Source organism: Plecotus auritus (genome assembly GCF_963455305.1).
Source record: "Plecotus auritus genome assembly, chromosome: 7".
Lineage (NCBI taxonomy): Eukaryota > Metazoa > Chordata > Mammalia > Chiroptera > Vespertilionidae > Plecotus > Plecotus auritus.
In genome coordinates this window covers 25,310,666-25,328,996 of record NC_137774.1, presented here as the reverse complement: position 1 = coordinate 25,328,996, position 18,331 = coordinate 25,310,666, and the positions used below count along the sequence as shown (strand labels likewise).

Here is an 18,331-nt window from a genome sequence, read left to right as displayed (position 1 = left end):
AGAGATCCATTCTGCAACCGAGGTACATGCCTTTGACTGGACTCAAACCCGGGACCCTTCAGTCCGCAGGACGACACTCTATCCACTGAGCCAAACCACTTAGGGCTTCAAGAAAAAATTTTTTTTAATATTTTTTTTCCTCTACAGAAATTATGCTCAAGTTCAAGCAACAAAGAAGGAAGCGAAAAGTAAAAGCAAAAAGATCATTTAAAAAAAAAGAATTCTCTCACTTTCAGTCCAAGCTAGTTACACCTCCCCCTCCACCACCCTCAACAGAAAGGTAAGGCATAATGTGGAACAGAGAAAAAAATTAAAAATCCCATCAGTTTAGGATAAAATTACTAGATTTAGCAAATGAAAATACAGAATGCCCAGTTAAATTTGAATTTCAGATAAACAATGTAGTTTTTTTATTGTCCCAAGCAACATTTCTAATATACTTATACTAAAACTTATTCAGAAATTGAATTTTAACTGAGCATCCTTGAATTTTGTGTGGTAACTATAGTCTGCAAGTTCAAATGAAGTAATGATCACAAGGAATTGTGTTGGAGTTGCACAGTAACTATTTTCTCTTTTCTTACTCAACTTACTTGCATAAATATGATAACCAAGTGAGGAAAGAGAGGTATAATATTGGAATTTAAATCTCAGTTTGGTAAAGTTAGGTCAGTTATTCTCTGGGACTCAGGGCTTAAATATGTTATTGAAAGTGACTTTAAGTTCTAGGAACCCAAGGGTACTGTGTCACAATAACAATTTATACATTTTGTTGTTATAGCTATCTTTACAGAAAAAATTTAAAACAAACAGGCCCTCAAAAAGCAGTTACCATGATATCATCCTCTTTTCCATTTCTCCCCAGTATTCACAAAGCCCCCTAACTGGTCTTTCTGCTTCTGCCTTTTTGCCCTCTGCAGTAAGCCTGTTAAAATCGTGTCATATTGCTTCTATACTTAAAGCTTTTCAATATCTTTCTCTCTCAGAGTAAAAATTAAAGTCCATAGTATGACCCCCAAGGCCTTTATGATCTGACTCTGACAATATTTCTTAATCCTCCTCTCTTCTATTTCTCCACCCAAGTCATCCAGGCCTCCTTGCTATTCCTCAGACACCTCAATAAACTTCCACCTCAGGGCCTTTGCACTTGCCCCTGCCTGAATGTTCTTCTAGATATTTGAATTGCTAGCTTCTTTATTTCCTTTAGGGTTCTCCCTCCCCTGCCCCCCCCCCCAAAAGTCTCCTCCTCAGTGAGACTTTTCCTGGCTACCCTATCAAAATTTCATCTCCACCCAACATTTTATATTCCCCCTCTCTCACATTATCTTTTTCTTCTTAGCATTTATGCACTAACAACCCACATATGTTATTTATTTACTTATTTTTATCTTTCTTCCATTAAACTTTAAACTCCACGACAATAGGGTTTTTGCCTATTTTGTTCATTACTAAATCCCCGATTCTTACTTTTTTATTATTTATTTTATTTGTTATTGTTTATTTACTCAACAAATATTTGTTGCATAAGTGAATCCCAGAATTCTAGAATTTACTGAAAAATTTGACTTTAGATAGTGTCTGTTCCTGACTTATACTATAAAACTAGCTAGTTGTTTAATTAGAAGCTATTATTCCAACTCAGGAGTTTTGGCTTTATTTGGTTTTGTTTTTCCCACAGAGTGGTGATTTCTTCAACAAACACACCTTTTAGCAGAAGCTGGCTAAAACCATCCTGGAATTTCAAATTTCCCAATATCAAAGATGCATTAAAACTTTGGACAAGTAGAGGATGGTTCATATACAACTGGTGCCAGAACTGCATAGCCCAGGTATGGGTTTGACATACCTGCTTTCAGCTCTACACACTTGCTATGTGTGTGCACTCAGGTCAGCACAGCATTCAGGCTAAGCTCAGATAAGATGAAATTATGGGGTCATGTCTGCCTTTATTTCTATAAAACAAGACCACTTTCTTGTCCTCTTTTCTTGTCCTTATCTTATTGCTCATCAGAGCCAAGCTTGTGTATTTTTTAATTTTAGAGTTTAGAAGTATTGAAAGACACCATCTTTCCTTCCCGTTTCTGCCACCAAGAACTTCATAGTCTAAAACAACAGTTTTGCGTTTTGGAAAGTGAATTATGCAAGCTCCAGGAAACACTGAAGGTTAGTATCCTATATAACAAAAGCCTAATATGCAAACCAATGTAACGAAGGAACAACCCAGTCAGCAGGGGGCGGGGCCAGCAAGTGGGCAGCACCAGGCCAGCCACGGCAGGTGCCAGCGGGCAGAGGGAGTGGACGGTGATCAGGGGTCGGCGGCAGAGGGGCAATCAGGGAGCAGGGCCAGCCACTCGCTGGCTGGCGCCATCCCCCAGTTGGCCTGCTGGTCGCCTCCTGCAGAGGAGCGGGCCTAAGCTGTCAGTGGGATATCCCCCAAGGGCTCCCGGACTGCAAGAGGGTGCAGGCCAGGCCAAGGGACTCTCCCGAGTGCACAAATTTTCGTGCACCAGGCCTCTAGTTATCAAATAAAAAACAAATCTGGAGCCCTAGCTGGTTTTGCTCAGTGGATAGAGCATCAGCCTGCGGACTGAAGGGTCCCAGGTTTGATTCCGGTCAAGGGCACAGGCCCAGGTTACAGGCTCATCCCCAGTAAGGGGTGTGCAAGAGGCAGCCAATCAGTGGTTCTCTACCATCATTGATGTTTCTATCTCTCTCTCCCTCTCCCTTCCTCTCTGAAATCAATAAAAAATATATTTTAAAAAACCCACACAAATCTGGGATTAGGTAAGGAGGGAAGGGGTTGTCTCCCATAAGAATCTCAATGTGCTTTTACTAGAAAAGGAATGACTGCAGGTAAGTGCTAATCCTAGACCTGTTTGCCCTCAGATCTGTTCCTTAAAACATTGAGGCTCTGCTCCGTATTGCAGGGATGCTGGCCCCTTTAGGTTACATTCCCCAAGCTCTGTGTCACCTGGTTCCTGGTTGTGCTGGACTAATAGTAGAAACGGATGAGAGACTAGAGCAGCCGTGGGCAAACTACGGCCCGCGGGCCGGATCCGGCTGTTCTATCCGGTTCTCTTGCTCTCCCCTCCGCTACTTTACTTTGAATTTATATTAGTTCATACAAACACTCCATCCATGCTTTTGTTCTGGCCCTCCGGTCCAGTTTAAGAATCCATTGTGGCCCTTGAGTCAAAAAGTTTGCCCACCCCTGGACTAGAGGGAGGGAGAAGATAGGGTGTTTTTCCCTATCATTTCAGTGTTGGACAATTTCTCCAGCAATAACTGTAGTTGTTTCTCAAATTCCAGCTCCCACAAGGTAAATCTACCACATTTCTTGATTCTCTGGGTTAACCAAGCTCCAGAGATCTGCTTCTTCTGCTCTTTCCTTTGTCCCTCCATTCGCAGGATATTCATAGCTTTCTGTTTGTTGAAAAGTTCTGGGCTGCCCCACTGCCCCCTATGTGCTTCTCATCTCTTCCAGCAACAGTGGGACCAACTGCCTACATTACATTCCCCATCTTTGAGATACTCAGGGTGTTTTTATTTTCTTGACTAATAAAGGCAGAAAAAAAACAAACCCCAAAACTATAAATATCCACCCCCTCCAATCTCCTGAGCAAGGTCTCTAATTCTCAATGTCAAAACTCAAAGAACAGCCCTGACTGGTTTGGCTCAGTGGATAGAGCGTTGGCCTGTGGACTGAGGGGTCCCGGGTTCGATTCCGGCCAAGGGCATGTACCTGGGTTGCAGGCACATCCCCAGTGGGAGGTGTGCAGGAGGCAGCTGGTCGATGTTTCTCTCTCATTGATGTTTCTAGCTATCTATCCTCTCCCTTTCCTCTCTGTAAGAAACCAATAAAATATATATTAAAAAAATAAATAAAAAACAAACAAACAAACAAAAAACTCAAAGAACAAACATTGCACTCATTGGTTTAGAGAGAAACCTCTGAGGTTATATCCCTGCTCCCAGAATTTGTACCTCAAGATGAACTAGCCAGATGGGGGAAGACAAATCACCTCACTCCTCTCAGCCTAAGTTTAATCATCTCTAAAATGGGGGTGATGCCTTCTTTAGTGGGCTGAGTGACAGCCCCCCAAAAGATATGTCTAAATCCTAATCCCTATAAATATTACCTTATAAATATTATCCCTATAAATATTACCTATAAATATTAGCTTATTTGGGAAAGGGGGTCTATGCAGATAAAATTAAGGATTTTGAGATAAGAAGGTCATCCTGTGTTACCTGGGTAGACTACATCCAATGGTACTTCATATAGGGTTCCTCAAACTTTTTAAACAGGGGGCCAGCTCACTGTCCCTCAGACCGTTGGAGGGCCAGACTATAGTTTAAAAAAAACAACTATGAACAAATTCCTATGCGCACTGCGGGCCCGGGACGTGTCGGCTGCTAAGCAGGACAGGCAGCGGCACTCGGCGGGCCAGATAAATGTCCTCGGCGGGCCGCATGTGGCCCGTGGGCCGTAGTTTGAGGACGTCTGGAACGGTTTTGCATTTCGACAAGTGAATTGTCCTTATAAAAGAGACACACAGAGCAGAATACACAGAAAAGGAGGAGCAGTGGGACCACAGAGACAGAGATTGGAGTGATGCAGCCTCAACCAAGGAATCTACCAGAAGCTAGAAGGGGCAAGGAACAGATTCTTCCCTAGAGCCTTGGGAAGGAGTGCAGCCCTGCTGACACTTTGATTTCAGACATCGAGGCTCCAGCACTGTGAGAAAATGAATAAATGAATTTCCATTAATTTAAGCCACCAAGTTAGTGATAATTTGTTACAGTAGCCACAGGAAACTAATATACCATCTTCCTTCATAGGGATCATTTTATTCCTTTGCTAGGGCTGCCATAACAAAGTAGCACAGACTAAGTGTCTTATACAGCAAAAATTTCTTTTCTCACAATTCTGGAGGCTAGAAGTCCAAGATCAAGGTTGGGTTGTTGTTTTTTTCTGAGGCCTCTCACATGGACTTTTCACTCTGAACGCCCATCCCAGGTGTCTCCTATATATTTAAACTTCCTTTTTTATAAGGACACCAGTCAGATTGGATGAAAGCCCACCCTGGATAGCCTTATTTTACTTTAACCACCTCTTTAAAGACCCTTTCTCCAAATATATTCTGGAGTACTGAGAATTAAAACTTCAACATATGATTGGGGGCAGTGGGAGTGTACACAATTCAGTCCATATGGTCATGTTACAACCCCTTGGCCTTTTTATCAATTCCTTGAATATACTATACTAGTGGCCCGGTGCACGAAATTCATGCACGGGGGGTGGGGGGTGTTCCTCAGCCTGGCCTGCACCCTCTCCAATCTGGGACCCCTCGAAGGATGTCCTACTGCCCGTTTACAGGGATCAGGCCTAAACCAGCAGTCAGATATCCCTCTCACAATCCAGGACTGCTGGCTCCAACTGCTCACCTGCCTGCCTGCCTGATTGCCCCTAACCACTCTGCCTGCTGGCCTGCTCGCCCCCAACTGCCCCCCACTGCTGGTCTGCTTGCCCCCAAATGCCCCCCCACCAGCCTGATCACCCCCAACTGCCCCCCGTGCCAGCCTGCTCACCCCCAACTGCCCCCTTGCTGGCCTGCTCGCCCCCACCTTCCCTCCCCACTGGCCTGCTCGCCCCCAACTGCCCCCTGCTGGCCTGCTCACTCCAAACTGCCCCCACCCCCGCTGTCCTGATCACCTCCAACTGACCCCCACTGATGGCCTGCTCACCTCCAACTGGACCCCTGCTGGTCTGCTTACCCCCAATGGCCCCGCCCCCCCCACCAGCCTGATCACCCACAACTGCTGTCCCATCCTGGCCTGATCACCCCCCGGTGACCCAAGCTCCCAGACCCTCCTTTTTTTTTTTCAGCGCCTCCTTGAGCAGAGGCCAGGGCCGGCTGGAAGCAAGTATCTGGGATTTATTTATCTTCTATAATTGAAACTTTGTAGCCTTGAGTGGAGGCCAGGGCCGGCCAGGGTGGGCGGGAAGCTTGCCTTCCTCCATTGCCAGAGGCAACCCAAGCCTCCTGCTCCCTCCAGCTCCGTGGCTGCCGCCATTTTTGTTGGGATTTATTTACCTTCTATAATTGAAACTTTGTAGCCTTGAGTGGGGGCCAGGGCCAGCTGGAAGTAGGTATCTGAGATTTATTTATCTTCTATAATTGAAACTTTGTAGCCTTCAGTGGAGGCCAGGGCGGGTGGGAAGCTTGGCTTCCTCTATCGCCGGGGCAACCCAAGCCTCCTGCTCACTCCAGCTCCGTGGCTGCTGCCATCTTGGTTGGGTTAATTCGCATACTCTCTCCTGATTGGCTGGTGGGCATGGCTTGTGGCCATAGCAGAGGTACAGTCAATTTGCATGTTTCTCTTTTATTAGTGTAGACTAGAGGCCTGGTGCATGACATTCGTGCACTGTGGAGGGGTGTCTCTCAGCCCGGCCTGTGCCCTCTCACAGTCTGGGACCCCTCGGGGGGGGGTGTCTGACTGCCGGCTTAGGCCCACTTTGTGGCCCGGCAGTCAGACATCCCCCAGGGGTCCTTAGCACTGCCGCAGAGGCAGGAGAGGCTCCCGCCACCGCCACTGCACTTGCCAGCTGTGAGCCTGGCTTCTGGCTGAGTGGCGCTCCCCCTGTGGGAGTGCACTGACCACCAGGTGGCAGCTCCTGCATTGAGTGTCTGCCCCCTGGTGGTCAGTGCACATCATAGCGACCAGTCATTCTGCTGTTCGGTCAATTTGCATATTAGGGTTTTATTATATAGGACTCTTGGCTGCTAAGTATTTTTCCCTCTGCTAGGAATTCTCTTTCCCCAGTCCTTATCTCCCTTCACATGGTAAATCTCAATTCATCCTTGAGATTATAGCTAAATGTTGCTCCCCATGCTTCTCACTCTTTATGCTGTCAGCACATTTCGTTACTCTTTTTTTTTTAATATATTTTATTGATTTTTTTACAGAGAGGAAGGGAGAGGGATAGAGAGTTAAAAACATCGATGAGAGAGAAACATCGAGCAGCTGCCTCTTGCACACCTCCTACTGGGGATGTGCCCACAACCAAGTTACGTGCCCTTGACCGGAATCGAACCTGGGACCTTTCAGTCCGCAGGCTGACACTATCCACTGAGCCAAACCGGTTTTGGCCATTTCGTTACTCTTATTGAATTTTTATTTTATTTGGTTTGAGTATATTTGTATGTGTTTAATGTCTGTGTTCCACACCAGACTGTCTGTCGTCTCCATGAGGTGGCAGACAGTGCTCTCATTGGCCCATAGTGCCTGCATATCACATACATAAAACAAATGTCTGAATGAAATTTAAATATATCATTGAAGATTGCCCCTGTTAACGTACTATTATTTATAATTCTAATCTTTTTTCTAGGCATATAATCTATTGTTTATTATACTAAGATACATAATTGATTTAACTGAATAACTGAATGAATGAACTTGTGATAAATGAGAAAATATTATGAAACATGATGTACTGAGAAAGTATTCTATATAGTACCTTTTACGTGAATGATTTTCGGCTGCAAGAACCAAATTAATCTGTTATTTCTTTGCCAAATATAATGTCCTCTTTCAGACTATTTCAGAAAATTCTTCCTGTCCAAGTTGTGGTCATCCCTGTTACATGAACGGTAAACTTACAGCAGTGCCATCCTGTGCTCTAACCATCCCTGGAGAATCCGGAGCTGTACTTCCTGCCACACTGCCAAAGCCAGCAGGCCATCTTCCTCTTCCGCCCCCACCTCCACCCCCTCCACCTCCACCTCTGCCTCCCCCTCCACCACCCACAACACCTTTGCTGCTCAGAAAATCCAATCTCACCAAAGCACTTCAGGTAAAAAACAATCTAGTAAAGGTGTGTTTTGGTCAGTATGTAATGGAGGAGTAAAGACAGGTGTCATTTTAAGGCTGGGCTAAGGACTTTGACAGGAAAGCTATATTCTGATTCCATATCTTAATTATGTCAATTACTGTGTTTATAAAAAATCAGTCCCCTGGGAACTCACAAAAGCTGGATATAGAAATAAAAGTTATTTTGTTTAAGGATAAATGAATATAATTTAGTAGAGTAGAAGATTTCTGTTGGCTTCTCAGCATATCTTTTATTTTGTTCTCCAACTAAACCAGTAAGTTTCCCTTGAAAAATGTCAGCATATCTTTTTACCAAGAGGAAAACATCCCTGAAAAACCAAATTAAGAACAGAAGATAGCTTAGTGCGTAAACTCTGAATAAAAAGAGTTGGTGGATCCATTAGGCTAGAGAACCAGTCTCCATTAGGTTTATTTTTCTGTCAAGGGGACTGGAATATTTGTAAATCACTAAGATAGCCATGATCCTGTTTTAAAATCTGCTGAATTTTCACTATGGATACACTTGATTTATAATGGCTGAGTTAAATCCAGAGCCTACCAGCTATATTTGCCCTAATGTATACCTCTCTGACTATACATTTTTGCTGTATGGGAACTGGATCATCTTTTTACGTAGTTGAGGTAAACATCATTTTGATATGAGGAGCTACTTCAACTAGTGTCTTATTGTAATGACTACTGAGGAAGATGCATAATTTCAGGAACTAGCTCATCTCTAATTATCAAAGTTGTACCGTTTCATGAATAGCCTTAGTATCTTTGGGTACTGAAAACAGGATCATTCTTTATTAAGTGACAAGAATTTGATAGGTTCCTAGGATAAATAAGAGAGAACTTTTAACTCTAGGTCTTTAAAAACTATATTATGATTTGCATTTGACTAAATATCATGGTTCCAAATTGAATTCTATGTATTTTAAGGCTGGACCATTGAAAAAAGATGGACCCATGCAGATAACAGTTAAAGATCTAATGACTGTGAAATTAAAGAAAACCCAGAGTTTTGATGAAAAGAAAAAGGTAAGATATCATTGATCATACACAGTCTTTAAGCTATTAGCCTGATTGTCCCTTTATGGAAACAAAATATAAGTCTTGCTTATAGAAGCTATCCCGAGATAAGTATTTGATGTCTTATTTAAATAGTTGTGGCTCTCTGCAACAAAATATGTAGATTCCAAAATTATTTAATTGGGCAGTTTTATGTGCCAACCATTAGTCTGAAGAGGTAAAGACATACTTTGAAGCTTTAGAGTAAAAATTGAGTGGAGTAGTGGCTATATCTTATGCATACCCAGCACTCAATATTCATTGTTTCAGCATGTTTACATTTTGAATATTTTTAATGTGTTTTTTAATAATGGTCTCATTTTACAATTAAAGCTTGTTCCATCACCAGAGATACGGAATCCACTAGTTACTGTCTCTGACCTGCAGCGTCTTACCCTGAAGCCCAACTCCAAAGTGTTATCAACTCGAGTTACAAATGTCTTAATGTAAGAAATTGCACCATGTTATCCTCTACCACTTCTTAAAAGAATGTTTTTTTTGCTTTTTTCTAACTTTAAAAATTATACATGTGCATTGTAGAAAAAATGATATCTACAAAAAAATTTAAAGAAGAAAACAAAAATCATTCAACTAAATATATCATTAAAGATTCCTACTGTTAATGTACTATTATTTATCATTCTAATCTTTTTCTAGGCATATAATCTATTGTTTATTATAAAATACTAGAGGCCTGGTGCATGAAAATTCATGCACTCGGGGAGGGGGGGCGTACCTCAGCCTGGCCTGTGCCCTCTCATAGTCCTGGACCCCTTGGGGGATGTCCAGCTGATGGCTTAGGCCCACTCCCCTAGGGGCATGGGCCTAAGCCACTAGTTGGACATTCTTAGCGCTGCCGCAGAGGTGGGAGAACCTCCCTCCAACACCTCTGCACTGGTCAGCCATGAGCCAGCTTCTGGCTGAGCAGCACTCCCCCTGTGGAAGCACACTGACCATCAGGGAGCAGCTCCTGCATTGAGCATCTGCCCCTGGTGGTCAGTGTGCATCATAGCGACCGGTCGTTCCTGTCATTCTGTCATTAGGGTCAATTTGCATATTACCCTTTTATTATATAGGATACCATTGATTTGATAAGAGATTTTAAGGGAAAACAATTACTATCAAGAATTTTAGTAACTTATAACCTCAATAAAATAAAGTTTAAAGCATTTCAATTTCAAAAATAATAAAATATGAAAACTAGTATGTCTTAGAATCAAGGAAACATAATATATGTGTGTATACCTATGTATAATCATATTGTATATACAGTTATGACTTTTCTAATTCAGTGTGTCATAAACTTCTCCCATCTTATTAAAAATTAATTTAAAGCATCATTTTGACTTAAGTACATACTGTTTATTATATATAAATTTCATAGATAAAATCCTGTTATGAGACATTTAGGTTGTTTATGATTTTATATTTCAATGAACATCCTTATCCATCATCTGTGTGCATAGCTGAGTTTTCCCTAAGGTGGACTTGTATACATGTAATTACTAAGTTAAAAGTATTGCTCTGAAGAATTATTATATCATCTTATGCTGCTATCAACAACACCTACTGCTATTTTTTACTATTTCTAGGATGTTATCTATAAAAATGACTGCTTTGCTTTGGGAAAAATGATAAAATCTAGCAAGCTCTAATTTTGATGTCTTTATTTTATCAGTAATCCTGGTAAAAGTCAGATAGACCTGCGGAAACTACTTAGAAAAGTCGATGTAGAGAGGTAATACACTCTTATCTTTATGTTTTCCAAATCTACATGATAATTGGCATAAAATACAGTTTCTAATAGTTTTATTACCTTTGCAGGAGCCCAGGTGGGACCCCTCTTACCAATAAAGAAAATATGGAAACAGGAACTGGACTGACCCCAGTAATGACCCGAGCCTTAAAGAGAAAGTTTCAGGTAAGCCTTTAGAAAAAAAAATTTTTTGGTTCCTTTCTTCAAAATCATTTATTTAGAATCTTAATCTAAAGCAGTTTTCTTAATAATAATTTTAAATGATACTTTATGCTTTACAAAGCACTCACATATTTAGGCTTCATAAAATTCTATGAGATAGTGAAGATTATCATCTTCACTTTACCAACTGTCTGGTTTTTAAAATTTATTTATTTATTTATGTATTTTTAATTTAATAAATCTTTATTGTTCAGATTATTACAGCTGTTTCTCCTTTTTCCCCCCATAGCTCCCCTCCACCTGGTTCCCACCCCACCCTCTGCCCTTACCTCCTCCCCACTGTCCTCATCCATAGGTGTACGATTTTTGTCCAGTCTCTTCCTGCACCCCCCACACCCCTTTCGCCCTGAGAATTATCAGTCCACTCCCTTTCTATGCCCCTGATTCTATTATATTCACCAGTTTATTCTGTTCCTCAGATTTTTAATTCACTTGACTTTTAGATTCACTTGTTGATAGATAGGTATTTGTTGTTCATAATTTTTATCTTTACCTTTTTCTTCTTCTTCCTCTTCTTAAAGAATACCTTTCAGCATTTCATATAATACTGGTTTGGTGGTGATGAATTCCTTTAGCTTTTTCTTATCTGTGAAGCTCTTTATCTGCCCTTCAATTCTGAATGATAGCTTTGCTGGGTAGAGTAATCTTGGTTGTAGGTTCTTGCTATTCATCACTTTGAATATTTCTCGCCACTCCCGTCTGGCCTGCATAGTTTCTGTTGAGAAATCAGCTGACAATCATATGGGTGCTCCCTTGTAGGTAATTAACTGTTTTTCTCTTGCTGCTTTTAATATTCTCTCTTTGTCTTTTGCTCTTGGCATTTTATTATTTTTTTAATATATTTTTATTGATTTTAGAGAGGAAGGGATAGGGAGAGAGAGATAGAAACATCAATGATGAGAGAGAATCACCGATTGGCTGCCTCCTGCACGCCACCTACACTGGGGATTGAGCCCGCAACCCAGGTATGTGCCCTTGGCCGGAATCGAACCTGGGACCCTTCAGTCCACAGGCCGACGCTCTATCCACTGAGCCAAACCGGCTAGGGCTGCTCTTGGCATTTTAATTATGATGTATCTTGGTGTAGTCCTCTTTGGATTCCTTTTGTTTGGGGTTCTATGCACTTCCTGGACTTGTAAGTCTATTTCTTTCACCAGGTGAGGGAAGTTTTCTGTCATTATTTCTTCAAATAGGTTTTCAGTATCTTGCTCTCTCTCTTCTTCTGGAACCCCCATAATTCTGATGTTAGTACACTTGAAGTTGTCCCAGAGGCTTCTTACACTATCTTCAAATTTTTGGATTCTTTTTTCTTTTTGCTTTGCCGGTTGAGTGTCTTTTGCTTCTTTGTATTTCAAATCTTTGACTTGATTCTTGCGTTCCTCTAGTCTGCTGTTGGGTCTCTGTATAATATTTTTTATTTCAGTCAGTGTATGTTTAATTTCTAGTTGGTCCTTTTTCATATCCTCGAGGGTCTCGCTAAATTTATCGGCCTTTTCTAGGAGATTCTTGAAAAACCTTAAAACTGTGGTTTTGAACTCTATATCCAGTCATTTGTTTTCCTCCATTTCTTTTGTTTGTGATCTGTTTGTCTCTGCATTTTCGCTGCTTCCCTGAGTTGGTAGGGTAGCTTTGTGTGCTAGGTGTCCTATATGGCCCAGTGGGTCAGCCTCCCCAGTTACCTGAGGTGGACACTCTTGGTGCACCCCTTTGTGGACTGTGTGTACAGCCTTGTTGTAGTTAAGTCTTGATTGTTGTTGGTATCACTGGGAGGAATTGACCTCCAGGCCAATTGGCTGTGAGGATCAGCTGTGTCTACACTGGGAGAACTTCTGTGCTGGAGACAGCCTTATGAGACAAGACTTGCAAAATTGCAAAAGCCTCTGTGCTCAGCTTGGATGGGGCGGAGTCTCAGGGCTGAGCAGACAGTCTTGGCTTCCCATCAGCCCTGCCCTCTGAGGCCCTTGGGTCTCAGTGTCCCTCGGTAATTGCTGCAAGCATCTCTGAGAGAAAGCCTCCCTCGAGTTTCGCCCACTGCCAGACAGTCCAGTTTCTCCCCCAATGAATCTGGATTCCCAGATTCTCACCTGGAACTGGAGTTCAGTGCATTCAGGTGCTTCCGTTTCCCTCCAGCTAGAGAAAGCCAGTGGCACACTCAGCAGTGAGTCCTCTCCGTGCGCACTTGCGCGCGCGCCTCCAGACCTCTGCCTTTTGCGGCTCCCCTGAGTTTCCGCCTGACAGTCCAGATTCCCCCCGAAGGAGCCTGGGTCCCCAGGGCCTCGCCCGGAACTGGGGTTCAGTGCAGTCGGAACTGGGGTTCAGTGCAGTCAGGAGTTTCTGACTCCCTCCCGCTAGGGAAAGCCAGCGGCAACCTCAGCAGTCAGTTTTCTCTGTGTGCACTTGCGCGCGCGCCTCCACACCCCTGCCCTCCGCGGCTCCCCCGAGTCTCCGTGTGCCTTTCTCTCTACCTGACAGTTCAGACTCCCCCTGTATGAGCCTGGGTCCATAGGGTCTTGCCCAGAACTAGGGTTCAGTGCAGTTGGAACTGGGGTTCAGTGCAGTCGGGAGCTTCCTTCTCCCTCCCGCCAGAGAAAGCCAGCTAGGCACTCAACCACCCTTCCTCTCTGCGTGCGTGTCTCTGTACCTCAGCCCTTTGCAGCTCCTCTGAGTCTCCGTGAGCTTTTCTTTTTCCTTCTAGTTGTAGAATTTCCACTCAGCCAGCTTTCCTGTGGTTCTGGATGATGTCCATTCTGTCTTTTAGTTGTAGTTTTGAAATTGTTGTGCGAGGCAGCAGTTTAGGTGCTTACCTATGCTGCCATCTTGGTTTCTCCTCTAAAATTTTTTTATTAAGTATTTATTATTAAACACTTCTCATATGCCAGGCACTGTGCTGGAGTACCAGGGATACAGTGATAAGCAAAACAGACACAGATCTACTGTTTTGGAACTTTCAGTCTAGCGGGGAAAATAGATGTTAATCAAATAATCACATATATGGATAATTGTGCACTAAAGTAAGTGCTGTGAAGGAAAGGAATAGGGTTCTGTGGAACCCATGATTTAGGAAGGATTCTCTTAGGAAGTGATGAGGTGAGACTGGAAGGATGAATAGGCATTCACTGAGAAGGGTACCTATGTAGTATGGGGGTGGACCTCCCATGGATGTCATGGAAGAAAAAGTTCCGAACATAAAGAACAGCATGTGAGAAGGTCTCGCAGTGGGAGGAATCATGGCCTATCAAAGGAACTGAAAAGTGGCCAGAATGGCTGCAGAGAGAGCAAGCCTGACAGTGGTGACAGACAGGGATGGAAATGTCGCTAGGCATCAGATCATGCAGATTGACAGGAAAAGGTCTTGGCAGCTTTTTTCTTTGTCATCTACATGTATGCCCACTCACCAAAATCTCATACATCAGTTCACCCTGTGTGATTGTTTTCCAAACCCTGTTTGTCCCTATCATCTCCCTGACCAGATCTGTATGGAATAGCCATCCTTCTGCCACCCCTGCTAGAGTGCAGGGACACATGGCTGCTGGCCTCTTTGGCTATGAAGCTTATATTACTGTGTCCCTCTGGCAGCAAAGACACACCATAGACTTCACTGCTGGCACTTTCACCCCAACACTCTCCTCATTAAGAAACTGCCTTTTACAGGACAGCTTGGTTTCTCTCTTGCCAATTCAGCTTGGTCCTCCTGGGACTGTATGGTCTTCTTTGGATGTGTGGCCAGATTTCTCTTTCCTCTTTTTGCAGCATCCAATAGGGCTCTTCCTCTGGATTACCTTCCTTGGTGATAACACAGATTGTGAAGGAGGACAGGGACAGAGGGCAGAGGGCAGAGGCCTCACTGAAGGACTAAGCCCCTTCCTTTCCTTCTTCAGTTCTAGGATCATGTTTGTCCCAGTGGGCTGGGTAATTTAGAAACAAATAAAAATATAATAAATAATATATCCACATATTTAGCAACAACATAAAGAATCACAAATAGGCCCTATGCCCTATATTGTGCTCCTCAAAAGTCACTTGCTAGGAGGATGTCTAGTAAAAAACTGTTGTTGAGAATAGAATGACTTTTCCCACCCAGCCCTTAGGCTTCCTTACTTTAACTTTAAAGCAACTGCATTCATTAGGTCTTACATTTGGTTGCAGGTAACAGAAATCTGACTACAGTGTCATAACCAACTAAGGGCTTTTTTTTCTTACCTACATATTCCCTTGAGAAGCAGGCAGTCTGTAATTGGTACAGCAGCTTCACCATGTCATCATTGCTTTTCCATCCTTAATGTGTGGCTTTGATTAAGGTGCAGAATGACCGTACTTCCTGAAGACTCATGTCTACATTCTAAGCAAGATAAGAAGTGCAAAGGACAAGAGGGTGTGCTAGCTAAGATATCCCTAATCTCTTTAAACAGTTGCTATCCAGGACCTTCTAATTATATCAGAGAAGCTGGGAAAATTGGTTTTTAGAATCTGGATGCATTCCTTCCTTGCACAAAATCTGGGTTCTGTTAGTAAGGAAGAAGGAGAATTGTGTTAGCTACAGGAGCACAATTCACATTATAATTGAGACTTTACTTTCTTTTTTTTCATAGCTAGCTCACCCTAGAAGCCCAACTCAAACTCTGCCACTTTCTACAAGCAACTTTGATGAACAAAACTGATGCCAACTCTGCCTGACTCCATGTGATCATCCATAAAATATCCATAAAATCACCCCACTCCTTTTTTAAAAATGTAGTATGTATAAATAAGTATTCTAATTTATAATTCCATTTAAAGAATTACAGTATTATGGAGCCCATATTTACTGTAGTATACTAGTAAAGTGGGTATTTGGATATTTTCTAGTTTGCATGATCAATAAGAGAACAGAATGGAAAATACAATCTCCAAAGTGATGTTTATCCTGGAATTACCCAATTTAGGTTGGAGAAGTTTTTCAAATTTAACTAGATAACTAATTTGTACTCTGTAGGTGCACCTATGACCTTAAGACAATAACCTAGTTCCCATTCATCTTGGGTATTCTCAGGTAATTGAAAAGTATTTCAGCTTTTAAAGCACATGCATTCATTAAGTGCTGCACACTTGATCAATAAGAAAGACCCTCTAGATTTTATTTATGTTCATTATAAACAGTTAAGAGGTAAGAGCATCCGACATCCAAACCCACCTATTTTCCAAAAGGTTTGGAAGCAAAAGGTCCAATGTGATCTTAAAAATTATAATGTATCATTTCTAGCATCTTAGGTAGGGAGTTATATCTGGCTCACTGAAGTCTGAGATATTCATTATTTTTATGTCTGCTGTCTACATTCATACAGCTAAATATAAATTTAATGAAGACTTCAGGCTGAACCTTGTATTGTCCACAGTGCCCTAAGAAGGATTCTTTGAGGTCCATAGCAGGTTCACTATAAGACCTGATATCCTGTCCTCAATAGTCTGTTGATTCAGTATCAATAATAATGTACACCTAACTGGATTTTTGTTCTTTCCTGCCAATCCAGGGTTGCCAGATTTAATAAATATAAATACACGATACCAATCAAATTTGAATTTCAGATAAATAACAAATAACTTCTAAATAGAATTATGTCCCATTAAACAATGAATACTTTGTTTAGTATAATTATGTCCCAAATATTGCATGGGACAGATATATACTAAAAAAAAAAAAAGTCAGCTCTGGCTGGTGCGCTCAGTGGTTAGAGCATTGGCCTGAGCACAGAAGGATCATGGATCAGGAGCACATACCTGGGTTGCAGATTTGATCTCCGGCCCCAGTCAGGATGCATGCAGGAGGCAACCCATTGATGTGTCTCTCTTACATTGATGTTTCTCTCTCCCCCTTTCTCTCCCTTCCACTCTCTCTAAAAATCAATGGGAAAAAAATTCTGGGGTGAGGACTAACAAAAAAGAATTATTGTTTACCTGAAATTCAAATTTAACTGGGCATGCTTTATTTTATTTGGTGACCCTACAAGTCAGTCTCCTACAAATTTGCCAGGTATTTCTGGTAGGCCCCAGTTTGTTAGTGGGCACTATTATAGATTTGTCAAGGATCCCCATCACTAATGCTCTAAGTATCATGGAGGAAGGGAAACTCATTAGTGTGAGTGTGAGTGAACATGCAGGACTATCTTTAATGCTGTAATCTCCCCTGCAGTTCCAGAAAGGAGGATAGTAGTTCTTCATGGATAGGGACCCAGGGGTTTTAGCTACATAGATGATATCCTTGAAATATTCCCTGGTTAGTATAGGCTTAAAAGATATTTTAGCATTTTCCAGAAATGCTTGTATTTCCATAAGTGAATATTGCTGTGAGGTGCCAAATAGTGTTATAAAAGTCACCAGACTGGAAAGCAGACCTGGGAATACTGTTTTGTTTTTATGACATCCACATTTTTGTTTACAGCACATTTATAGATAAAAATTCAACAGATATTAGTTAAGAAACATAGGTGCTTCCAGTAAATTTTTTTAAACCTGCTAGCTACATTTATATTATCTATACTAATAAAAGGGTAATATGCTAATTAGACCAGGTCAAATGTCCATCTTCCAGATGTCTGACTTCCTTCCAGACAAAGCCATGGTGGTGGGGACTGAGGCAGAGGCAGTTAGGGGTGAGATCAGGCTGGCACAAGAGAGCAGTTAGGGGCGAGATCAGGCTGGCAGGGGGTTAGGGGTGAGATCAGGCTGGCAGGAGGTTAAGGGTAATCAGGCTGGCAGGGGAGGGCAGTTGGGGGCGACCAGGCCAGCAGGGGAGGGCAGTTGGGGCCATTAGACAGGCAGGTAGGTGAGTGGTTAGGAGCCAGTGTTCCCAGATTGGAGAGGGTGCAGGCTGGGCTGAAGGTCACCCTCCCCCACCCCCCCCCCCCCCCCGCCATGCATGAATTTCGTGTCCCGGGCCTCTAGTGTGTGAATAAAGGGAATGATCACTGAGAATAAAGTAGTTGAGCATTTGTACAAAATATTTTATTAGGCACTCATAATGTTTCTAATATTGATAAACCACTGTGTACTATATCAATTTTAAATTATGTAATCATTCTTGTGGTATAAAGGTTTATAAAAACATGTTATAGAAATTCTATAGATAAATATTTGTAAAGCTGCTATTGCCATTGTACCAGTATTAAAATGTATTCTATCTTGCATCATTTATAATTTTTATGGCAGATTTTATATTGTACCCATTTGAAATGTTATGGCTTCATTAAACTGTTGCTGATCATATGTTCCCAATGTTTATTTTGAGACTAAATGACAACCAGAGACTATAAACTACTACATGGTACATCTGGTTATGTTTTTAAATAAAGAGCAATAAAAGAGCCTTTAGTTTTTCTTTTTCAATGTTTTCACCAGAACCATAGCACATAGAGAAAGGTACATAAAACA

The 18,331-nt window shown here is 42.1% G+C and overlaps 1 protein-coding gene across 1 annotated transcript; it reads left to right on the top strand.

Annotated features, from left to right (window-relative positions):
* Nucleotides 1-152: 152 nt before the first annotated feature.
* PRR11 (proline rich 11) lies at nucleotides 153-16,835 on the top strand (the record flags this gene model as incomplete). The annotated part of the gene is made up of 9 exons (XM_080682816.1): nucleotides 153-280; nucleotides 1,679-1,829; nucleotides 2,041-2,163; nucleotides 7,604-7,861; nucleotides 8,821-8,919; nucleotides 9,283-9,395; nucleotides 10,628-10,687; nucleotides 10,774-10,870; nucleotides 15,517-16,835. The coding sequence occupies 9 exons, from the start codon at nucleotides 153-155 to the stop codon at nucleotides 15,583-15,585; spliced, it is 1,098 nt and encodes a 365-aa protein (XP_080538942.1). The 3' UTR covers nucleotides 15,586-16,835.
* Nucleotides 16,836-18,331: the final 1,496 nt, after the last annotated feature.